General features: G+C 30.7%; 2 protein-coding genes and 1 long non-coding RNA gene across 15 annotated transcripts; 2 read left to right on the top strand and 1 right to left on the bottom strand.

The window, feature by feature from the left end:
- The first annotated feature begins 612 nt into the window (after positions 1 to 612).
- On the top strand, positions 613 to 4,433 carry LOC126834088 (uncharacterized). The gene is made up of 4 exons (XM_050565756.1): positions 613 to 880; positions 1,263 to 1,578; positions 1,683 to 1,920; positions 4,198 to 4,433. Exons 1-3 carry the CDS (start codon positions 872 to 874, stop codon positions 1,916 to 1,918), a joined length of 561 nt encoding a protein of 186 aa, XP_050421713.1. The 5' UTR covers positions 613 to 871; the 3' UTR covers positions 1,919 to 1,920; positions 4,198 to 4,433.
- LOC126834086 (uncharacterized) lies at positions 4,169 to 12,926 on the bottom strand. Of its 12 annotated transcripts, none has more exons than XM_050565742.1 (11): positions 12,444 to 12,923; positions 10,912 to 11,002; positions 10,316 to 10,492; positions 8,428 to 8,678; positions 7,475 to 7,597; positions 6,402 to 6,883; positions 6,112 to 6,330; positions 5,940 to 6,047; positions 5,686 to 5,873; positions 5,527 to 5,606; positions 4,169 to 5,104 (listed from the first exon to the last, which is right to left on the bottom strand). In XM_050565742.1, the coding sequence occupies exons 4-10, from the start codon at positions 8,620 to 8,622 to the stop codon at positions 5,533 to 5,535; spliced, it is 1,389 nt and encodes a 462-aa protein (XP_050421699.1). In that variant the 5' UTR covers positions 8,623 to 8,678; positions 10,316 to 10,492; positions 10,912 to 11,002; positions 12,444 to 12,923; the 3' UTR covers positions 4,169 to 5,104; positions 5,527 to 5,532. The 12 variants fall into 12 exon arrangements, with proteins under 12 accessions (XP_050421699.1, XP_050421701.1, XP_050421702.1 ...); XM_050565744.1 differs by having other exon boundaries at positions 10,912 to 10,998; XM_050565745.1 differs by lacking the exon at positions 12,444 to 12,923 and adding an exon at positions 11,677 to 12,386.
- A 7,389-nt stretch (positions 12,927 to 20,315) lies between these two features.
- LOC126834625 (uncharacterized) lies at positions 20,316 to 22,178 on the top strand. Of its 2 annotated transcripts, XR_007685089.1 has the most exons (6): positions 20,316 to 20,660; positions 20,719 to 20,862; positions 20,942 to 21,022; positions 21,228 to 21,491; positions 21,552 to 21,692; positions 21,907 to 22,178. It is a non-coding gene; the product is annotated as an uncharacterized LOC126834625 (long non-coding RNA). The 2 variants fall into 2 exon arrangements; XR_007685088.1 differs by lacking the exon at positions 21,907 to 22,178 and having other exon boundaries at positions 21,552 to 21,740.
- Positions 22,179 to 25,674: the final 3,496 nt, after the last annotated feature.

Below are 25,674 nucleotides of genomic sequence, written 5' to 3'. Positions count from 1 at the left end.
ACTGGCTGGACTTAGGGTGTTCCTCAAAGGAATTGCATTGTTTGCAGAAATACCACAAGACGAGGCTAAATATTATGAGGTTAAGCTTATGGAGTTTCTTAAATGACCGATCATTTGTCATTTTCAAGTACTATGTACCATCGCATGGGCGGTCTTAAGTATTAATATCATCCAGTTTTCCATTACTAATTACTATGTATGCAGGTCAGCAGATTTATTTTTTTAAATTATTTAATAGGTAAAATAAATTTGCTGTATTCACGCTTGGAGGGGCTAAGCCCTGCAGACTAAAAGTTAGTCCCTCTAATCTATTCAATGGGAACATTACCACTTACCTATATAAACTACTAATAAATATTAAATATTTAATAAAATAAAGCTAGAAAATCGTTTGTCCATCAATAATATCCTCTCCGTGGTATGTCGGCACAACCTCGGTAAATTTGCTAGAGCTCTTAGTCCTATCCTTGTTATTAATAACAAAAATATCCTAACGCCATCGCCGGTTGTTCTACACGTCTTGCACCACGACAATTAAATGTGTTACAATGTTATCGTTAACAATATTTTGACGGACATCCGGAGCCATTTTCCTGGGCGGGTTATGATCATTTAACGACTTGAAAGTCGACCGAAAACCCCATTAGGTTTAGTGTGCCTATATTTGTATATTGGAAATTCGGCGATTGACTAGGTTATAATTGACGGTGGTTAATGTGCCAATGCCGTCAACGATTCGTTTAAAAGCCTACAGCCATTGTTCTTGGGGCATCACTTTCAGAGTTGTAAAATTGTCATACACTCGTGTCCGCAGTATACGTAGTATAGCAAGTACATCGTTACTGCCATCTCGAAGAAAACTGCGTCAAAAATGTCTCTTGTAAGTACTGTTGGCAGTTTTGCACCAAACACACGCAAAGTTTAGTGCAAAGCAAAGTCTAACTATTAAACATCCACCTATCTTCACATTTTTATTTCAATACTTTTTAAGCTATAATAAATATGTAGGTAAATCCTTCCCAAGCAGGAAAAAATGTTAAACGTTTTCAATATGTTTGGCGCGAAATTTAATGTTTCAAAAATGTTGTACCTATCTATAAATGTTATGAAAACATTTCCAATACTCAAACAATTTGTTGTAAATAACATTTTTTGAAACATTCTATTTCGTGCCAAAACGCGCTTATAACATGTTTAAAATAGGCGGCGATTTATATTGGATTAAAGAATAAATTGTAATTTGCAAATAATGTTTCCAACAGAAGTTCACCGTACTGAAAACCGCACTGTTCGCCGTATTGTTGGCCAGCAACACGATGGCCCGTCCGGACGCGCCGCTTCCCAGCGCAACGTTGTCGTCTGCGGCGGCCGTCAGCAAAATCCAAGAGACGCTAAACGAATCGCTGTCGCTGGCCCGCGCCAAGAATGACCACGCGGGCGGCAATAGACTGTCCATCGCGCACCTGTTACTGATCATCGGCAAAGTGCTGGCGCCCATAGTGGGCGCCATCGTCGAGCCGCTGCTCGTCAACATCGCCAAGGGGATCACGTGGGCCATCACGTATTCGCTGGCCACAGGTGAGCAGCCGTCGATTGTACTGGCCGGCCGCCGGTGTCCGCGCCGCCGGTGGTACCGTTGTCTGTTTTCGTTGTACTAATCACGGCGCTGTTGTTGTATGTAGGATTCGCCAAGCCACTCAGCTACGAACACTTTGTCCCGGTGTTGGGACACGAACACGATTTGAAGAAACCCGTGGCGTACTCGTCCGTTAAAGAACTGCCACAACTCGACGTCTTGGCCCTGACCAACGCACTGGTCGAAGGCGTCGAAGATTCGGAACGAGAGCCAACTGTGGAGAACGCGGAAAGAAAATTAACGGGCCTGCTAATGGGATCGACAGCTATGAACTTCAAATAAATGTAAATGTCATTTTGGTACACGCAAAATGTATTTTTTATTTTATATTTCTGCTCGGATTTTTGTCCACCCGACTTACGCGAGATGAGCCGGAATCGCCTAACTTATTCTAATGTGATTTCAATCGAAATATAGTTGTGTAGTTTATCCGTCAAAACTAACCAGTTTTACGCAAATAACCATTTGCGTATTTTATTCGACTCAAAAAAACCAATATATGGTATTTTGGAAATTATACGGCGGTAAATATGGGCTAGGGCACAGTGGCGTAACTAGAGCCACTAAAGCGCCCAGGGACAAGAGATTTTTTCGCGCCCTATATCACGCATTAACGTGCATAGTAAACCGTACTAAAACGCCCTAAATTAAAATGCGCCACAGGCAGCTGCTCCCCCATGCACCCACTAAAGCTACGCCACTGGTAGGACACCGACTAAAATGCACTATAAAAAAAATTTTAAAATGCAGTTTATGGTCCAAAATAATTAAATAACGGTTTTGAAAAATGTTATAAAACATTTATAAAATGTTCTCAAACAATGTAATATGCAAAAAACATACATTAATAAGCTTTGCTACTGTTTGGTACTTGTTTTATACCCTTAAATTTGTAAAATTTAAAAAATGAATGCCTCCGCATGGAGTCTTAGGTTAAAGTTAATTTTTAGATTATTTTCAGATTATTATTGGATACCTTCTATGTAAACTAAATGTTATTATACATGATATGTACAATTATTTGTATACAAACGCTGCATAATAAAAGGTACAAAACACAAATGTTGACACTACAAATAAACCTGTATAGTATGGAGTTATATAACTCGGTGATTAAAAAAGTCCAGTCAAGACTGGTTTTAATAGGTTTATATTTTATAACTTTACACGGTTGATAACTATTACCTAAATCCATGTACTAAGAAATGTTCATGGTACTTGATAAAGTATAGACAATACCTACTCAACAACAAAAAAGAAAACCATTTTGAAGGGTGCATCAATTTCCATATTTTAAAGTTTGAAACTCCTAAAGAATTTACAATTATTGTTATTAATGTTCTTTAAAATTGTTATTACTTCTGTACTTTTTTTACTTCAGCAATAAAACCAGTTAATATTAGCTCGCATCAATTAGTAAAAACTATGAGCGAGATAGTTACAAAAATGTATAACATAATAATTTGACAGAAAAAATTGTAACTTACAAAATACCACAGTAGTTCTATGTTGTTAAATTTCAATCGTAAAAAAAACCTTTTTTTCAATTGTTTCGTAAAGTGTAGTTATAATTTTATTTCAATTACATTTTTTTTATTATTATATTCTGTAAATAAGTAATTAGTACTACTATAAATGTATTTATGTTGTGTATTAAAAATCATTATCCTACTACGTTAAATAGTTATATTTTTACCGAGAAATACTAGATAAAATAGGAACCGCCATAAAAGTAACAAATTAATATCCTAAATTACAGTCTTCAAAGTTGTTTATTGTTTAAGAATCTTTAAATTATTCAACAGAATTTTAGTCTAAGAAACATCTAACTTATGTTTATATCAATTTACTGGCAAAATTTGGATAACATAAAAATACCACCAAAAAACATTTAGACACAACATTTATTAGTCGCAAAAAAAAAATTATTTTTAATAAAGGTATTGGTAAAACTAGTATCTAGTCATAATCAACACGATTATCAAATTTGTGACGAAACAAAAAAATGTTAATATTCACAAAGCAATTAGTTACAATAATTCATAATAAAAACATAATAGGTAATAAATTATGTTAATCAATAATAATACAGATATAAATATTATTGCTTAGAATTTTTACATCATTTTTTTTTTTTTTTTTCAGTTACAGTTCATAGTTACAAGAAATATTTAATTAACAATGTACTATAATTGTATACCTCGAATTATTAAAAGAAACTTAAAAAAAACAAACAAATTAACAGAAAAAAATGAATACTGTTTATTTAATAATTGTAAACAATAAAATGTATAACTAAAACAATAACGAATAAGCGATACCTTAAAAAAAAAAAAGGAACTTGTAACTATAATTGACTTATCTGGTAATGGTCTTCATAATATTTGTATAGGTAGGTAACTAACAAAATTCATTGAAAAACCAAAGACAATTTGATATATTTACAAACAGACGAACACTAACCGAATAAAAGTATCAATATCATTACAATATCAAAATAGTAATAATAATAATTGTTAATTAGTCTCGTACTTTGTATTTAATTTTTTTTTTTTTTTAAGGTATTTGGTTATTTGTTATTGGAGGCAGTGACGACTATTCCTAACATAATTTACCGGACAATTATCTTAAAATAGTACATTTCACAAAGTCTCTTAAGGTCAAGTCGAACGTGCCAAGTTAACCAACTTAACATTTTCAATGGAATACACAATTCGAGATCAATAATATTTACAACAAAATAAAACATTTAGGTAAGTTTTTTAAATTAATAAATGTAGATGCATAATTTAATAAAGTGTAGATTTTAATTTTAACAAAAATAATTTAACTTTGTTCAAGATTAGGATTAAAAAAAACAGAGTTGTATTGTTATAATAAAATAAAATATATCTCTTGTCGTATTTGTATTATTTACTACAGTTTTTTAGACAATTTAGCGTAAACTTTTTGTAGAACAATTAGAGTGAGCCGCCGATTCTTATCATTAAATTTAAAAAATGAAATCAATTCAAATGTTGAGCATTGATTAACATTTCAAAAAATCACACAAAAAGGTGTCACATTTTGACTATTTTGTCTTGATATTTTAAATTAATAGTCAGTTTTTTTATTTTGAGCAATATTAAAAATAATGCAAATTTTAAATAAATAGGTAAGAAATGGCGTTCTTTTAAACTAACTCGCTAAGACAATCATTTAAAACTGTAAACAGAATACAAATTATACTAAAATCAATGAATATACATTAAACAGACATTAAGCCACACAACTTGGCTCTTTTAAATCTGTTGATTTACAATATTAAACTCTAATAACATAAATTTGTGATTTTAATAAAATTTGGCTAATTATTACTTTTGAAAAAATTAAAACTAAATTTTGGTAGACGAAGAAATGGTTCATATATTGATATTTTTGGTAATATAAATCAGCCTCTGAACCATAATTCATTAATAACTTGTGGAACTGAAAAATGATTACATCAGAAATTAAACACAAAATATTTCAAAGTGCATCAATTTTGTAAATTGACTATAAACAAAATATTGAACCTTTTTTTTTGGGGGGTATTTTGTATCCTCTATCACTAATGATCGAACATTTTGACAAACAAATATAGCTACCTATCACGTGGATGACTTTTAGATATATCCGTGTCAATAGCTGTTAGCCGACTCTGTACAGAGTCCGAAACGTCGGATAACAATTATTGACACGGTTATATCTGAAAGCCATACACATAAGAAAAGCTGCTGTTTATTGAAAAAGAAACAATTATTGTTTATCCCTTACTAGTCGACCCAAGATGGTTTGACTTAAGTCTTTTGTTATTTGAAGCCAGCTGTCTGCTCTAGAGAATTCAATTAATACAATCTGTAATAACTTACCATCAATCAAAATGGAATGCTAAGCAGAGCAACATCAGCCAAGGTTTGAAGATTGACATTGGGATCTGCCAAAAGAGAATCTAATGATAAAAATCAAATTCCCATTGTTAAAACAACGATAAATAATTTGTACAATTATTTAGAAAACATTCAACTCACTCATTGAATTGCTTTGACTCTCGGCAAATGTTCGTGATACACGTTTTTTATAGTGTACTAAAGTCGAACTACTACTACTACTATTTGATTCTGGACTCGACAATCTACTAGAACTCGACTCTGAACATATTGGCGAAGGCAGTCTTTTGGGTTCTTTACTTCCTAAGGTATCGTTATTGCTGTTATCCCTAGGGAAAAAAATTAAAATACAATTTTTAGGATACTGAATAACATTGTAACTCAATATGACATACTCGTAATCAGATCTAAAGCGTTTTTTGGGTAGCACTTTAGTGGTTGAACTAGGGTCGATGATTTCGTATTTTGAACTAGGGTCAACTGTATCATCTTTTAAATTATTTCTGAAAAAAATAACACGTTAATAAATGTATAACTATATATACGTATAAATCTAATCTAACATACAATTTTATTTTTATTTTCACAATGCCGCCATTCGAATCTTCAACTTGTTTATGCAACGTGGCAGCCGCTTTAGCACTATTTCTAGTTTCACGTCGCGATTGAACTGGCAGTGTGATACAAAACGATGTCTTATCCTCGGTTTCTTCTTTCAGTTTTTTCTTTTTGCCTTTCTGACTTTCACCAGCAGTAGTATCTTTAGTTAACAATTTTTTTTTACCCCTAAAAAATAATGCATAATACATTTTAAACAATTTCATATCAATATAACGTATTTCTTGATTTTTTATTACATTTTTTTGTTTTGGCGTTTCGTTAATGTGTCGACCATAAACTGCTGATATCTTACGCCTTTGCAAGCCCTGTTTCTCTTTCCCCTAGACTCTTTAACTTCCGGAGGTTTCTTAATTACAGAAGCAGATTCTATTTGTTTAGTCACATTCGAATCATTCGAGTCTTCTTCAATACGCCTTAATGTAAATTTTTTGTACCCAAACCGATAATAAGGTTCAGTCTTCGATTCTTGAGCAGTTTTATTGCCGAGATTCATATTCTTCTCAGTATTCAAATTGTTGTTCTTGATGGCATCGCCAAATGTACGAAGTAGGAACTCTGACGGTTTGGTATTTGACCTATTTGATTCTGCCTCAATAGCGTTACGATACCGAATAATGGTTTCTTTTAAGCATTTTGTAGATACTCCCAAATAATCGGGATCCATTATTTTACTACGCTTAGCTGCATTACTATCAATTATATCACCATGATCAGCTTCCTGTTAAGCAAAACAGAACGATGTGCGTAAGGTAATTGCAAAAAAGTATAATATAAAAATGACTTAAAAAAAAACCATAATTTTCATGAATTTATTCATTAAGATAAAGGAACTTATAAAATGAAACCTAACCTAACAGGTTATTATGTAAAATACCTAGCTAGTTACTAAACTATAAACACAATATAAATTACAAACTAATTTTAAAAATTTTAAACTATATGATTTATAAATTTTAGAACACCCTTTAAACATACTTCGATGTTACACTTAATTTTGTCTTAATGCCATTATTTCTCTAATGACAATATAAATAGTAAAATCGAGACTTTAAAATGCCTTTTAGTCGATATTTAAATATTTTGGTTTGAAAGAAAAAAAACTGAATTAAATTAAATCCATCATAATGATTTATAAACACAATAATAATTGTGTAGTAAAATGAACCGAGTTAAAAATGTGACATCCTTATGTTAAACACTTTTTTGGTTTTACAACAAATCATATGAACGTATAAATAGAATAAACGAGCTTAGGCGCAGCATTAATAATGCATTGGTTTAATTTTTTTTTTTTAAATTAAGTACTCACCATTTCAGCTTTTTCTAAAAATCGTTTTTTCGGCGGAAAATATTTTGTTTCATCATTTGTATTTTCTGTATCAAACTGCATATCTGTCCATAATGATGTATCTCTAATGTACGCTTCTTTGCACTATAACATTAAAATGTTGTTTATAAACTTATTTATTTGTTTATTATGTTTTGCCTTGATTAACCACCCAAAATGTAATGTTGTTTAATATAAAACTATTTTTGTTAAAATAAATAAATATCTAAATGATTGTCAAATGGTTTAGTTTTGATTATTGTATTTGTATAATATGAAATATACCACAAATGAATGACAGATATAATATAATAGCACAAAGAATAATTAAAAAATAATTTGAGCACAATACAGATAATAACACTTATCAACACTCTTATATTACAATCTTTACTATGTTTAACTTTATTTACATAATAAAGACAAACTAATAAATAACCTGAGCATCAGAAATATGATGAGGAACTATTTTTTTTTTTTATCAAAAGCAATAATAACATAGCAATTATTGAACTTCAGTTTCGAGATTGCATAAAAGCTAACATAAACACTATTTACAAATGTTATTTCTTAAAATAAACTAATAGTAAGAAGTTATGCTAGATATCAAGTAATTGAAACATATTATTATCTGTATGATTGCAATAATATTAGGGGTGAAACACAATTAATGAAACCAAATGTTTGTATACTGTATTCAGAGTAAGAATGTACCGGATGGCAACCTAAAACCATTTTTTTTTTTTACGAGGCCGCCTGGTTCGTTCTTATTCTGAATAGAGTATAGTACTATTTGGAACTAAACCTAATGGAAACTAATTATTGATTGTATCCCTTATCCAGTGTCGACGGGCAACCTTGGACAGCATTTAATTGTACATTACAGTTAATTGTTACCACTTATTTATAACTTAACTAAATATAATCTTACTTACTGTCAATTTTAATTCTATATTTTGTGATGCATTTTTCGACCAATCGCCGGTGGGTAGTTTCATATTTTTACTATATTGTTGATTATCGTCTAATGAATTTCTCCGTTGACTATATAACATTAAAGCTTTGTGCGGCCTAAAACTTTGAAAAGCCCCATTTTGACATGCACCTTCTTGGCTAAGTGTAACACTCATTGTTATAGATGACTAAGAGATATTCTACTAAAAAGAATGTTTAGTCAAAAACCAATCTGAAAAAAAAACAAAAACAAATATTATTATTTTTTATTATAAATTATCAATTCACATTTATAAATATTATGAAAATTTGAAAACTGAGTTATTTAACAATTACATATGATTACAATTACATGATTGATGACCAATAAAAATAATTATACAACTCGTAAACACCTATAGTTAAATTGCTTAAAACACATTCGTACATTCCGATGTTTCAAAAAGCCGTTTAAAACAATACCAATATAATTTGTTCATTGTTTAATTATTGATTATAAAATCCAATTCTAAAGAGATAATCAAGTGAATTTTTCATATTAATATTAATTTGTCAATTTAGTCATTATTCAAATCAAAAAATGATTTTGCATCTAAATAAAATGCTAATGTAAAATATCAAAATAATATTATTATTTACTGTAAAATTATATTTTATGAAAATTTGTCTATTTAACTATACAAACTCAATTAGTCAGTTTATATTTTGCAAGTAATTTAGTGAATATGTTTAACGATATATTTTAACAATCATATTTTTCGTGAAGATAATAATATAAACACTACACTGTTTTCTCATTGCCTATATGACTTAACAGAACTTATAAAGAGATTAAAACATTCCAACGAGAAGAGAATTAATAAATTTGAATATGAAATTTAGGCCAAACATCATCTATAGCAGCTGTAAGACATATTAAAATTGATTTAAAATTTAAAAAGGAGGAGAAAATATTTTGAATAATTAATTCAAATTATATTATCATGTTCCACAATTAACGCGCACTGAATTTGTTAGCTCTTTCTGCGCTATAAACTTTTACAGTATAATTATCATTTATCACACTGTATTATAACGTTTAATTGTTTTCTCTAGTAAAAGTATCCAACTCATTTACTTTTTACACAAAATCATGAAAAATATGATTATTTTCAAAATAATTGGACTATTCAAAACTACTAAACATTTCCAGTATTACAACAAAAAAAATGGTCCAATAAAACTTTTCAGAATAATCATAAATTGTAGAGTAGTTTCTTTTCTTTCAAATAATAGCAATTGGATTTTTTTGGTTATATGTAAATTTGGTTATATTCAAATATTTGTTGAAAAAAAATTAGGTTTTATTTAATATTATTTCATATAATATACTTAGTACCTTAATTATTTATATAACTAAGTTCTCACGCTTGAACAAAATCAGATAAGACCTAGCGTAATTATTTCTTAAGCTGTAATGAAATTGCAAAAAGAATGATTCTTTTCAGAACTATTTATTTTTCCTCAATAAAATGTTTATGTAATTTCTTTCCTTTTTTTATTATGATACTATAAACATCCCAAGCTTTAAAGAATATAACAGTTATAGTCTAAACATGTGCTTATAAGGAAATAAAAAAAATTATTTTCATTATTATAATTTATAATATTTCAGTGTATAAAAAACAAGCCTTATGCAAAACTATTGTTTGAAGAATATTTACCATACAGTTAATTGAATTTTATCATTTAAATCTGTATACAAATTAAAACGTATAACGTGTTAAATTCAATAAAACACTATTGTAACATAACAAAATATAACAAATGATAAAACCATTTGGATTTAGTTAATATTTATCTCATTTATAGAGGATTTGTCAATCTTACCCAAATTCAAAATTCGCGCCAAAGATAATCATTAGTGAGTAATCATATTCAAATTATATATGATTTGTTGACGATAAATATTCGAAGCTCGCAAATTCCTTGGTCATTCTAGGTAACATCCATCTTGGGTTAATTTTAACCCAGTTATACAATTTTAAATATCAGCTAACCTCATCTCTACAATTAAAGTAATGAGTTAACGACAACTTAATTATAAATTAAAATATACACATACGCACACAAAATAATATGATAATATTTGAAGTAATAAAATAATTAGAAAATTATATTCAACTTATTTTTTCCTATTGAAATTACGTGTAGTATAAAAATGTTCTTTAAAGAGAAGTAAAGTAAGTCCAGGCACTTATTTCCAAAAACAATATTGCCTTTTAATTAACAAAACATAATAAAAATTACAATTGAGATTTTAAGAAAAGAAACAAGCATCTAGGTACTTAATACTATCCAAAAATGTTTAATCAAGTTAAAAGAACAGAAATAAAATCAAAAATAGAACTCGTTTTTTTTTTTTTGTAATGCAAAAACATTTCTAAATCAAATAGGTTAAACTAATCATTAATCCATTAATTTACATTGAACCGTTATAGGGCCTATGGGTCAGCAACACCCATTTTTTTTGTATCGTGACATTCCGGTCCATTTCAATTATTGTCTGATTTCTTTCTGAAAATAAGGATACACAAAGTAAAGTGATTTAAAAAAAAAAAAAAAATGTTTGCATAATATATTATATTATGTTGTCTAAAAAACCTACACACCCAACTAGCATAATCACACAAATAAATGAATACATATATACAAAATTCAGTAACAGTTACATTTGGCACTGCCTATAATGTTATTATTCATAGCCAAAACAAATGGAGGGGAGTATGTGGATGTGAACCTCGGGCTATAATAACTTTCTCGTGATTTTAATTATGTAGGAAGGCAAATGGTATATACTTTTCATTTTGCCAAAATGTAGGTAGGTATGTTTAAATTTCCATTGTGAATTGCATCGATCTCGAAACAATATTGATTAAGACGAAAATGGTGTAAAGCGCCGTAATTGCGTCGAATATGGTACATAAAACACGGTATGCAATTAGCAAGCTGTGACTATTTTAAAACGACGTCCATGAATGTCAACCTTGAACACTCGTTTTGTATTTAAACTTGAAACTTATGCAATTAGAAATTCTCCGAACAATACCAATACACAGCTGAATGCGCGGTCGACAGAATACAACCGCAGCGGCGTACGCAGATACCGATCGGAAATTGGTTATTTTAATATGAGAATAAAAAATATATGTCATTTCAATAATCTCCCCAAACGTTAGTCGTTTACGTACCTAGTAAACAGAACAGGGAACCGTGTAATCATCTATATAATATATTATAGTTCTATTGGCGTGCTGCTGTAAACAAACGTTCGGTGGTGTAACGGCAGGAATGGCCAATAGAAATCAGCTGTACAATCATCGTGGACGCGAAAAACGATCAGAACACGACGAATCACAAACTGGATTCCGAAGGGGAGAAAAAAAACACCGAAAATCTATTCGAAAGGCGCACACACGCTCGACTGGATCTTAACGGCGAACAGAGGCTACTGGTGTAACTGGCGAATGGGAACTATAATAATTTAATGGAAGTGGAACACACACACACAAGCGTGCTCGCACGCACGCACGCACACGCGGGAGAAATGATTACGTTTTAAAATATGAAAATTGTTTGATTAATGTCAAGTACAAGATTACAGCGGACAGCTGTAGTCTGGCGCGACCATGAACTAGACGAAAAAGAGGAAAACCTCATAGAAGACCGGATATAGATAATTGGCGAATCACAAACACATAGCTCGGTCGGATTGATTTCTTTGTTGTACGCCGAGCAATTAAAATAAGACACAAAATTACCGTCGACTGTTACAATAAATAATATGCGCGTAGGTAAATCAAATTCGAATGTCGGGACGTCGCCGCGTCGGTGAGAGCGACAGTGCGACTCGGGGGGAATGTCTTAACCGAAACGGTACAAAAAGTGGAACATATTGCACCACTTTAATAGTACACACTCCACGCTTATATCATAGCCACGATCCTGACCCACTTACCTCTGGGCGCATGCCGATGTCCTTAGTAACGTTAATTCGCCGTCCGACGGATTTAATTTGTTGTCTGCAATTGGTCGTTATTACACGATTGTTATTACACCCGACACGCGACAATAACTTAATATCGTCCAACTCGGACGGTCGAGATGCTTATTACTTCGTTAGAAATTCAAAATTACAACGACGGAAATTCAAATAATTTACCGATTATCCTCGACGGTCGGCGCCTAGGTACACACGTTGGTCTTGCGGAGTCGAGACACGAGACAATAATAATACGCGCGGGAGAAACGGTAGCTGGCGAGAGACACCCTACACGTCTTATGTATATATTGTATTGCTATTACGTATATATACCTACCGATGATCTACGTGAGCGGCAAAAGAACAATCGAACGACGGCGGCGAGAACCCGCGAAACGGACGGTCGGACGCGGAATCCCAGCAGTGTGTCCGTGTGTTTAACAGCAGCTGCGCCGGCGAGGCCGTGTTGCTAGAAACGCGTGCATGTGTGGGGGTTCGGGATAGCCGTATCGTACCGCGGTGGCGCGCGTCGCACGGGGACGCCGTCTTTATCGCAGCGTCCGGCCCGTGACGTCACCACCGCTGCGGCAGTCAGCTGTTCCGGGGCAATGGGCGGCGGCGGCGGACGGCGACGACCGCAACCCTCTCCCTCTCGCGCCCCCCGACCAGCGCGGCGGCCGCGACGACTTACCGTACCTGGCAACCGTGCACGGTAATATTACACCGCCGGGAACGCAACGCGGTGGGAGGAGCCTAGGAATCGATACGCGCAGATCCCTCCCACCGGCGTCGCCGTTGTTTTACATACAACTGTTTCAAAGTATAATATAATAATAGAAAAAATCGTATAATAATAAACATATAGTAATATATAGTAGTAGTATATTAACTCGCGCAATAGTCCAATACCTCTTTACACATAAACAATCCGAACCTTACACGTCTTGGCTTCTGTTTCTGGTATATAGAAAAATTGAAAAACTATAGTCGGGCTGCTGAAGTTGTCAGCTGTTATCAGCTAAATTACAGTTTCATTTCGTTATCGGACTACGCGATTATCGTTATCTTCGCGTTTTTCACAATTATTTACACAACAATATTATACTATACTACAACACTACACCTGGCCTTAAACGAGAAGGTCGCGCGAATGTAGATGCATAATATATGTACATACTATTGTACAATACATAATTGTATATATCACGTTTCTAAAACAGGGAATTTCGTTCTCGCCTCGTGTGATAATATAATTTATATAATAGCAAATGCAATGAAAACAGACTACGTCTGTAAACAAAAAACGATAAAACAAACAGTTAACACTCAATAGTAAAATGTTGATCTAGTCGTTACTTTAATATATCTATATCATTTATATGAGCCACAAATTATCATCACAGTGTTATCATTGTAGGATATTCTTTACTTGTTAACAAGTGTGTTTGGGGAAAGGTTCAAGTGGAATACCGTAATACAGTAAACTGTAAACGATAATAATTCTGTTAGTGTATGATAATATACTTAGGTAAATGCGGTGTGCCAACTGACAGTGAAGAAATTATTTTACACACATAAAAAAAATCATGAAAATCAAGGCGACTTTGTCTAAAAACTACACCTTGTCCAGCAAGACGAGTCAGACCACTCGGTGAAGTGGGTTCATATAAAGTAGTTTAAATTTCTATAAGAGCTTAATGTCTTGATCATAACCGTTCCCAGCACTGACCATTAGTTGTTTTAACTATTAGAATAATAAAAGATACCAAGGGACTATAACTCGCATACGTTAAAATACCTGAAACACAACTTATGAATTATGTTTTATCAGTTATAACTACTAAAAGAATCATCGGAGAGAGAGACCAAAGTTCCACAGTGAATAGTTAGTACCATAAAATGATGAATGAGATAGCTGTAAGACAATATACTATACTGTAGCCAAAGTAGTTGACCGAATAGCATAATCATTTTTGTGTGCATTACCATACAAGTCACCTGGCACAAATACATAATGTTTGGTTAATATCTACATTATTACCGAAATTTATTTTTTATATATCAATAACTAGTCACTAGGCGAATAATTCTCTGAATACTGAATTCATTAAATCTGTCTTCAGATAATATGTAAGTTATAATGTCATTCGTTCATATCTCATAACAACTCACAAATTAAATATATTTATAGTTTTGAAAAAAAAAATTATTGTTTAATTTTATCGAGGTGATTTTTGTCCGAACCTTTTTTCCTAACATATTATTCTTGCCAATTTGTCTCTAAGCGAGAAAATAATACCTACTATTTCTTAGCTCCTACTCCCTAAACAAACTGCACATTTCCCCCCCATTATTAACTATTGTCTATTAATTAAAAGTTTATTATAATACAACAATAAAGAAATTTGATACCTGAATTCAATTACATCCACATGAAAATATAACGAGTAATTTGAAGAAAAAATCGACTATTTTTATAACTATTAAACATAACAAAAATAAATAGAAATGAAATTGAATTCCTTTAAAAATTGTAACACAGTCCATTTTGTCAATGAGCTCGTATTAAATTGAAAATCAAATATATATTATCGTTTTTTAACCACCAGTTTTTCAAAAAAGTGTACGTTTTTCTTAAAACGAAAAAAACTCATATAAAAGTATTATTACCTACTTATTAACATTGATTATACATTACCAGTAATATTAAATATACCTATAATCAATAGTATTAGGTATAAAACATTTATATTTTTATTAGAATAAAAATCCCTAGGGCCTAGTCACTTTATTGTGTTAGTTTTTAGATTATAGTATTTATATAATCAATTGTACCTATTCGATACATTTAATTTTGTATTTTAATCCAGTCCGCGGAGCTTCATTGGCTATTTAATAGGTTATGTTAAGAAAATAAAAAATCAGAATGTATCTAACTTCTGTTCAGTACTTTTTGGATGTATTAAATACATACCTAATTTAATCTACATAACTAGCTAATATTAAACATAAAAAATTCTTCAACTCATAATGGGGATTTAATTTGTTTTAATTAAGCTGATATCAAATTAAGTATAAATGAACTATGTTGATTATTCACATAATTAATTAAATATGCTAGTTTGTAGCTATGGTATTATATATTATATAAGGTTACTGGTTAGATAATTATATAAGGTTAAGTTAAATATTTATAGTGAGTAGCGTTTTAGTATGTTACTAATGACTTTTGTCTTGTGCGAAAAATTATTCTAAATTTAATAAAAACGAAGTTTACCTTGGAAACCAGTTGAACTTTACGGATTTTTTCTACGTGTTTGTAATTTTTTTTTATTGCTGAAATAGTTTTTGTTAAATATTTAAAATATTTTGTTCGAACTTTTTTTCTTTTTTGGACAACTGAGATAACCGAAATCGGACAGTTAATTTTTTTTAGGTATGTTGTAGAAATATGTATTCGTCTTCCTTTTATTCAAATCATTATGTATTAAACTCTAAAATAGGTTCTAGACGGACTTTACCTAACTAGTTTGTTTAAGAAACGTTTTTATAGACATTGCAAATAAAATATTTTAAGTACAAATTTCAACTTGTCAAAACTATCCTAGTAATGGTCTACCTAGTCAGAAATAATATCTGTCATGCAAAGGTAACAGACAAAAGTAATTAAATCAAATTAAAATAATCATTTTTTTATAAGTCATATTGATTATTACTAATTGGTATTTATTAGAAACGTACTTTTAAAAACAAAAATATTTTTTCTTTAGAATAATGTTTCAAACATGGTACCGGAAGCATTTATTTATTAAGGGGCAAAATGTAAGCAATATTTTATACATACGTTTTTTTATCGATTTAGGTATATAAGGTAATTTTTTATCTCCAAATATTTTTATTTGACTTAGAAATTTTGGCGGATAGTGTATCGTTATAACTTATAAGTGTACAAATATACAATCAAATTTATTAATTCTATTTTATTATTTTATGTTGGGTTATCAATTTTTTTGTGCGCTCATTTTGAGCTTTATCAAAAGCACATGCGTGATATAGTTGGGAAGTACTAATTTGTTCCTCAATTAATTATTATATTTATATGGGGTGATTAAAATTATACTTAACAGTACTTTTTCAGTAAGGTTTCTATGTTTTTTTTTAAAACAATATTTCCTCTTAAATAGACATAAGTCAATATGTTTAGTAATACCTAATAATAATATAGGATATTTAACTAAGTAAAGTTCTTTAAATTTTGATTACTATATTTAATTTTTTTTATAGAATAGATCTTTAATCTACATACTTATAATATCAAATTACATAATCATAGGCGCAAATACGGGGGGCTAGGGTGGGCTTAGCCCCTCCTCAATGCTAGACATAGTCCCACCAAAAAAAATAGGTTATGCATACAATTTTAAAATACAAAAATATATGTACATTTAAAAACAATTTCCAGCCCCCCCCCCCCCCCCGAGTTAACAATTGAAATTACGCCTATGTATATAATGTTATGTTAACTTGTTCAAAAACTTTAATTCATTAGGTAGCTCGTACTATATATGTACTATAATATATGACAAATAACTCAATTTTTTTTTTGAGTTAAAATTTTAACAATTTCGAAATATAATGGACACCTTGTTAAATAAGTAGTCTCCTAACCCTATTCAAATTGTCCATAAGCAAATAAATTATTTTAAACGTGTAATTTTTTAATATTATTATTATCATTATAGTAGAATTTTTCAGCGGAGAAAAAAACGGAATAATTAAGTTTGGTAAAAAAGTTCAAATCATTTTTACTGAACTTCCCTACTATTGTTTCGTAGTTGCTTGTACGCACACAGCACACAGATTTCTAAACATACAAGATAGTGGACGACTAATCGAAAATTGTGTCAGTCTGCCATATGCAAAGAGGGTAGTATCATAATGAAAATTATGTATGTGGCCTGTGGGTTAATGAACGTTTGGAGCACACTGCGTATTTACCCAATTATTAAAGAGAAATCAATTATTCCCGATACCCAATTTGGATTCCGAGAATCACACTCAACAATACATCAAATTCATAGATATGCAGATGCACTTTCCAGCTCGCTCCAGAAAATTAGCTTTATACATCTGCAGTATTGCTAGATGTCTCGCAAGCGTTCGACAAGGTATGACACCCAGGGCTCTTATATAAATTAAAAACCTTCTTGCCGCAACCATATTGTTTATTTTTCAAATCTTATCTCAGCGAAAGACATCTCTGATCAACCAACTCAAGCAAACACTAACGTAGCAGAATATGCGGATGACAAAGAAATTTTCACAACTCATAATGATCCAGCGATAGTCTCAACATCAATACAGAACCACTTAGTATCTCGTACACCTTGGTACTCAAGGTGGCATGTTAAAATACAATATTATTCATATTATTATGAATAATATTAAATTGCAAATTAAGTATCTGTACTCTATCTAAAAATGACATAGGTACGTTGATTTTAATGTGTACCGTGTCTGTAATTTGTACAATTTTTTTCCCAAAGTAAAAAAAATACCAATATATATATATATATATTTTTTTTTAAATAAACATTATTAATAATATGATCTTACAGAATTATAAATAATTATAATTTATATTGAAATTAAAGCGTACTGTGTAAAAATTATTTATAACTTATTTTGTATGTAATTGAACACTACAAGTTATATAAGTGCCTTACATTACAAAAAATGTTTTATTTTCCAGAATTGTGTTGGATCATAAGCTTCGCCTACTACTAGAAAGAATTAAAAGTATTAATCTCTAGTTGGTGAAATCATACACGAATCCCAAATCTTAAAAGTATTTTTGAATGACATTTTTTACGAGCGATTCAATTTGGACCTCCAATTTTTGAACGACTTGAAATTTGTCTTTAATCGTACATCGCTTCTCTGTATTAAAAAAAGTTTTGAATACATCTTTCTCTTTGACGATCTGTGGCTTATCGTCATCTGGTATAATGCAATAATTGTTTATATAACGATCTATCGCTTGACTATTGTTGAGAAACAAGTTAAATGGTCTGCTTAAATCGCTAATTTTATTATTATAGCAATTATCGTCTTCCCCGCTGTACATAGGCAAAACAAGTTTTATGTCTGTAGTTCTGTTTTTATAAAATGACACAGTGTCAGCAAAATGTATCAATACCGATGAATACGTCTTGAGAAAATATTCTTGTGGGACCAGTTCCCGTAAAAAACGCAACGCTTCAAACATGTGGTCAAACATCAACCAACTTTTCTTAAATTGTTTTATAGCAGAATTAAATATTTTCCAGGAGTTCATAAACTCTCCAGAATTTTCAATAGAACACGACGGCTTATCAGAGGAATAATTGTTTTCCTCAAGATCGCCTTCATTTTCTTCGTGTGTTGAACGCGTTTTAGTTTCTTACTTACGCATTTTGCGTGTCTTTCTACCCTTTATTAGGCTTAAGCGATGTCTTTCCATGGTGCCAATATATAAAATAATTCGAGTCAAATTTATAAACTTGACCATTGCATTTGCATACACGCATAATAACGAATAAATAATCATGTCGTATTTAGTTGTGTAGTCGTAATCGTTTACAATTTTAGTGGATTCTGCAATGTTTCTGTACAATAAATCACTTACAGAAAAAAAATATCTTTGATCTTTCGAAAGAACGGAGATTTTTTCAGAGAATTTGACTTTCCAGTTGCTCATTTTATTCCATCCTGGAGATTCCAAAAGAGTATTAAGTGTGTTAGTTATTTTGTTTTTGTCGGTACAAAACACATATTTTCGATCGTTAAGTACCAAATTTGAAACTAATAGAGTAATTAAGATATGGTAAAACATTTCCCTATGATGAAGAAGCAAACTGAGCCACTTGTGTAATTTTTAGTGACACTAATTTAACCAATAAATGGAAAAATGACACTAAAATGTTTTTATGTTTTCAGCCTACGGATATATCCTAGACATATAAATTACATTTTTGATTTTTTTTAATAATAAAAAAAAAAAATTTGTTTGTCTTATTGCTACGATAGACAAATTAATTAAAGTTACACCATATGTACAGTTCTATGTTTCATAATATAATAATTAATACATCATAATAATATGTATTATTGTTTTCGCTCTATTGCGCGAAAGGAATAAGGATTTTATTTTATATGTTGGAGTATGATTTTTTGTGCGCTCATTTCGAATTTTATCAAAAAGCTAATTTATTAGTATAAAAATTGTGAAATTTAATGGGCACCTTGCTAAATAAGTAATCTCCCAACCCTATTGAAATTGTTCGTGAACAAATTAATTATTTTAAATGTGTAATTTTTAAAATACATTTAACGATTATTATTAAAATCGATTTTTCGCAGTTTGTCAGCGTAGAAAAAAACGAATTATTTAAGTTTGGTAAAAAAGTTTAATTCATTTTTACTGGGCTTCCTTAATTGTTTTGTAGTAGACAGTAGTACGAGCACACAGATGTGTAAACATACAAAATAGCGGACGACTATCCGAAAATTGTGTCAGTCTACCATATAAGAAACTGGTCATTGAAAAAAGTGTACAGTGGAAAAAATGGTCCTCGATAACGTACCTATGCAATATGGTAAAGTGGTGTAATGCCATTATGAAAACTTTTCTCAACTGATAACAGCGCTTCGTATAAATTTCTTGGGGATAACACCACTTTTATATTTAATTTGATATTTTCCCAATATCGATAAAACTAAACTATAAAACAAAATCGATATTATTATCAAGTCTATGGATAAAATATGATAACTAAAATTGATAAGCCGACAGCAGTCGCCAGTAAGCAAGTCAAAACAGTGAACAACTCTGTTGATGTATGCTTAGGCTGGAAAGAAATTATTATACTAATAAGTTGTTCATTTATAAATTATCTGTACTCTACTCATATAATTTGCAATAATTATAACCATGTCCAATAATAATATTGTACATTTGTACAGTTTTATAGCTTACAACTCGTTTAAAATCCTGATATTTTTTTTCTCTAAACAGATGAAATACTTTATTGGGAAAAATATGAATTTTAACTTTTGACAAATATTAAAATGAATTAAAAAAAAAGGTTTATATTTATAGTTTTAATTTTGTGTTTTATACTATATATTTTACTAGAAAACCAAATTAGTAATGTATGTTTCAGCCTGACATTAGTTTTACTAAAATTATTAAAATATTTTTATTTTTTAGCAATATGGTGCAAAACATTTTTATGCACACCTTCAGAATGTATACAGCCACTTAGACAAGGATTATTTATCTTTTAGTTATGATAAAATGAACTACTTAGATAGTAGTAACCCAGAAGTGTTACAGACAACTAATAAGCTAACGGTAAACACATCTTTTAATACATTTTACTTTAACATACTCAAGTATTTCTTATGAACTTATGAAGATAATATTTTCTTAGAGTGATATGAATAAAAATTCCAAAGAAACAAATGAATGTGCTACTTTTTTATTGAATAGAACGTGCGTACCAAATATTGATGTAAGAAGTGATATTTAATAATCTAATTTAACCAATATATTTATAGTTCAAAATAGAGCATATTACTATACTTGATACTTATAAAATCATTGTATAAATTAAATCTATAAGCTTATTATATTTTTTTTTAATGTTATATTTCTAAGTATGTTAGTGGTTCTATAATTTTTTTTTTTAATATGATCATATTATGCATTATGTTAAGATGCTAAAGGTTTATGATGCATTGCCATTTGATAATATTGATGGTGGGGCACGGAAACAAGACTGGAATATTCACATTCTCCTAATGATCCTGGATAGAAACACACTTTTGAAGATTACTATCGTAAAGATACAAAAAATATATTAAATAATATGGTCATCAAATTGTCTGAAGACCATAGACGTAAATTTATTTGGGCAGAAATATCCTATTTTTCACTTTGGTGGAAAGATATAAATCAAGCAACTAAAAAAAAGTGAAAAAGTAATATCAAGGAAAATTGTCATATTTAATTTACCTAATAATAGATTTTTTTTGCTATAGGTTTAATTACGAATAGTCAATTAGAAATTGTTACTGGCGGTTGGGTTATGACAGACGAGGCAAATTCACACTATTCTTCTATGATAACGCAACTTGTAAACGGACATCAATGCTAAAAGAAAATTTGAATATTACCGCTAAGTAAAGAAAATAACAAATGATTATTTACTAATAAATATTAGAATATGATGTGGTGATTTCTGATAAAACCTGGGCATTATCATATATAAATAAAACATCAAATAATTATTAAACTCTTGAAGTCAAGAGTAAAATGTGAATTTTGCCCAGATCTATATCCGGGCAAAATCTTATTTTAAAAGTACCCGTTTGTATTTGTATTTTGTGCGTTTAGACGACAAATGCAGTCATAGTAATGCGATGTTTACACACATGATGCCATTTTATAATTACGATATACCTCATACTTGCGGTCCTGATCCAAGTATTTGTTGTCAGTTTGACTTAAAGAGATTACCCGGATTTGGAATCACTTGCCCGCGAAGATTATATCCAGTACCGATCACTCCTCATAACGTTAAATCAAAGTAATATTAGTATATATTTTATTTCACTGATTTGTAAAAGCCATAAATGTTCAAACAATTAATAATTACCGTTTTTAATCAGGGCGTTATTGTTATTGGATCAGAATAAAAAAAAGCAGAATTATTAAAGATTTCAACTTTTTTTTTTCTAAAACTTTTTTTAAGGTTAAAAAATATACAATTTTAAAAAAATATTTTGCTTGTATAAAATTCAAGCTATGTTTTATGACCCCATATCATCTTTGAACCAATTAAATTTTTTTCTATTAATTTACGGTTTCAAACATAAGTAGTAAGCTAAAAACTGCCTACTTTAATGACCCACAACATAAATGTGACTAGACGAAAATTATCCAAATTTATGCAATACTTACTTGTAAGTGAACATCTGGTAAAAGTTTGGTGATGGAAAAAATGTTCTACCATCAGTGGTAAGGGTCAAAATTTTCGGTTTACACTTATTGGAAGTATACACAATTTACGCAATTATTCAATTTGTTCATTAGTATAACGGTATCAAAATGCAATATAGGTAAGGCGCATCTAAATTAATTGTGACCATATTTTGTACTACTGTATTGGGTTTATTATTAGTTTTTACTTTTAAGCATATTATAACAGTTAAACCTTTAGACCATAGCGATTGAACTTTGAAGAATCTAAGATATTATTATTTATTAATTATAAATATTAATTGTTAGTTAGTAATTTAAATCTTCGTAAACAACAATTGATACAAAATAATATGTTATATATGCATTAATTTAAATCAGTTGTATTAAATTCATATGGTGTTAAAATTCAAAATTTCAAGAACATAGTTATACTATTTAATATTTACTAAAATGTGAATTGAATAACTATTTCGTTTACTTAAAATAACCAAAAATACTAAACATTTGAGAAATTCCAATATAATTTAAACATAACATTAATTAATATATATGCAATCGCATTTGCGGTATACGAATTTTAACGTTTACCATACGAAATTATGAGTATATTACGATAATAAGAATGCATTCGTTTCCACACCACCATTGAGGTAGAAGCACGGCGCGTTTTTTTTTACATGGTTTCCCCAGTAGGCCTAGTCCATGTTTATAACATCCTACGAGATACCAAAGGGTCGTTCAATGTGAAATCACCTAATTGGTGTGCGAATATATTTCAAAAATGTTTGACATAGGTGGTAAGCTGAAAACTGCCTACTTTAATGACCCACAACACAAATGTGACTGAACGAAAATTTTCCAAATTTATGCAATACTCACTTATAAGTAAGTATTACATAAATTCGGAAAATTTTCGTTCAGTCACATTTGTGTTATGGGTCAGTAGGTAGTTTTCAGCAAAATACCCATGTTAGAAGCCGTAAATAAATAGCAAAAAAAAAAAAATGTAATTGGTTCAAAGATGATATGGGCCATAAGAACTTAAATTTTATATAAACGAAATATTTGTTTTTAATTTTTAACTTTTTGACCCCAAACATTTTTTTTGAAAAATGTTGAAACATTTTTGAAATATAGTCGCACACCCATTAGGTGATTTCACGTGGAACGACCCTTTGGTATCCCGTAGGATGTTAAAAAAAACTGTTTACTGACAAAAATACCTGACCGAGAAAATAACTATGACAAGTTGAAATATGGAAACGGATACTGAATAAACATCTGCTTTATCGGACGTCAACAGTGTCCCGATGAATACATCCAAGCGGTTCACAAGACAGACGATTACTCGGCTACTACGGCAGAACTAGAAAAAACTAAAAACCACAATAGAGGCCAAAACTGCAGGAGGAGAATCCAATCAGCCCGCGGGGGAGGTGCCTGAACCGTAGAAACCTGGGCCCAAAAACAAGGAATCAACGAGAACTTACTCAGAGGCGATTGGTACACCGTTGATGCAGACGCCTAGGAACGATATACGGTCGACGGCCAAGAAAAAGTCAGATGAAAAAAGTATCCCGTATAAACACTGCCTAGTCCTAGGACTAAGCCAAAAGTGGATCAATAGATGTACCTCCGACATCACTCTTATGGCTTACTGCAGTTAATCTATTACTTGGCTAGGGCACATTGCCTTGTAATGCCCGTGTTCACCGCATTTCCAGCATGGAATCGGATATGCCTTCCGTAGTTCCCTGAACTCTTTAGCCTTCTGGAATGAGGCCGTGCAGTTGACTTTGTAGTGTCCCCGTTCCCCGCACCTCCAGCAGGGAACTACAAACGCCTTAACATAAAAAGTAATTTTCTTGTAGTCAAGATATGTGTAGTTAGCCTATGTAATTGAACGGATACACGTGCACGGATATAGTTAAAAGAAATATAACCTATCCTTTACTATATAAGAGTAAAATTAGATGTGAAAATGCCATTTAATAGCATCAAACTATAAATATATCCACTTCATAAGTGGTAAAAAATAACAAAAATGTCGTATAATATGATAATGTAATCAATGGTTACCATATAAAATTTCATAGTTAAATTAAAGTTTTCAATTATAAAATTCATACTATATGCCATTGGAAAAATATAATTATTAATTTGTAAATTATTTGTTTATTATATTAGACATATCTATGTTTAGGTCTTGTAGTGCCAATAGTAATTGTAGTGGCTAAAATTGCCAATGGCTGGATTGCCGTTGAATCATTGCGCTGGAAAACATATAATGTTGCAAATAGGGTCGATGAAATTCACGAATCGACAAAAATATCTGACTGCAGGGTACGCAGAAACTAGTAAGAACCCCGCGGACATTTTAACGCGCAAAAGTACACCGATGGAGTTAAAAAAAAAAGATCTATGGTGGACGGGTCCTCATTGGCTCAAAAGGCCCCGAGAAGAATAGGCAAATTAAAATAATAAAATCAAAAATATTACATCAGTTGTAACAGTATCAACGAAGCAAAAGTTATACTTATTTGACAGATATTCGTCATGAACAAAAATATTAGTAAGGGTAGCTGCATATATTATATTGCGACATTGTCATAATGTTTTATGTAAAATAAGAAATAAGGAAAAAACAATTGAGTTTATCAGCAGTTCTGAAACCCAAATGACAACAATGTGTGTTGTAAAAATAATACAAAATTATGCTTTTTTTATCCGGTTGCTCACTAATCAGAGCGATAATAATATAGGTACAATTATAAAAGGTAACTTATCGTAGTTACATCAGTTTGTTCACAAAGAAGGTATTACTCACATACAAAATAAAATGATAAACGTTGTACTATTAATGTTAGGGATTTGAACGGTAAAAAGTGTTTTGATAAAAACAAAGTTATGTCTTATTCAGTTTACTTACCGGCGTTTCATTGTTGGACACGGCTAAAGGTGACGTACCCACCGCGGACAACGACATTGGTTTCGGTATTGGTAATCGAGACGGCTTCGACTTCGGCGAAGGCGGTATTTCTGAGATGGGGCTTAACATTCTTCCCTGTTGATGAATTAAAAAAAAAAACGGTTATTTATATAATTATTATTTGTTAAAAACTTCATTATTTTCTGTTTAGTTTTATTATAAGTCTACTATAAATTTAATTTGTATTTTTC

This window comes from Adelges cooleyi, unplaced genomic scaffold (genome assembly GCF_023614345.1).
Source record: "Adelges cooleyi isolate 19-005CV unplaced genomic scaffold, UGA_ACOO_1.1 ACOO_flye_CR_arks_rails_tigmint_CR_PRNA_21, whole genome shotgun sequence".
Taxonomy (NCBI): domain Eukaryota; kingdom Metazoa; phylum Arthropoda; class Insecta; order Hemiptera; family Adelgidae; genus Adelges; species Adelges cooleyi.
The sequence above is the reverse complement of the archived record's forward strand: the minus strand, read 5'-3'. Positions and strand labels throughout refer to the sequence as shown.

Excerpts from the sequence above, each read along its gene's own strand:
- LOC126834088 (XM_050565756.1), top strand. Across the intron at positions 1,579-1,682 it reads CACGTATTCGCTGGCCACAG|GATTCGCCAAGCCACTCAGC; the intron begins GTGAGCAGCCGT and ends TGTTGTATGTAG.
- LOC126834086 (XM_050565749.1), bottom strand. The coding sequence starts at position 8,622 with ATGAGTGTTACACTTAGCCAAGAAGGTGCATGTCAAAATGGGGCTTTT. Across the intron at positions 6,884-7,474 it reads TTTTAGAAAAAGCTGAAATG|GAAGCTGATCATGGTGATAT; the intron begins GTGAGTACTTAA and ends TTTGCTTAACAG. Across the intron at positions 6,048-6,111 it reads GTGAAAATAAAAATAAAATT|AAATAATTTAAAAGATGATA; the intron begins GTATGTTAGATT and ends TATTTTTTTCAG.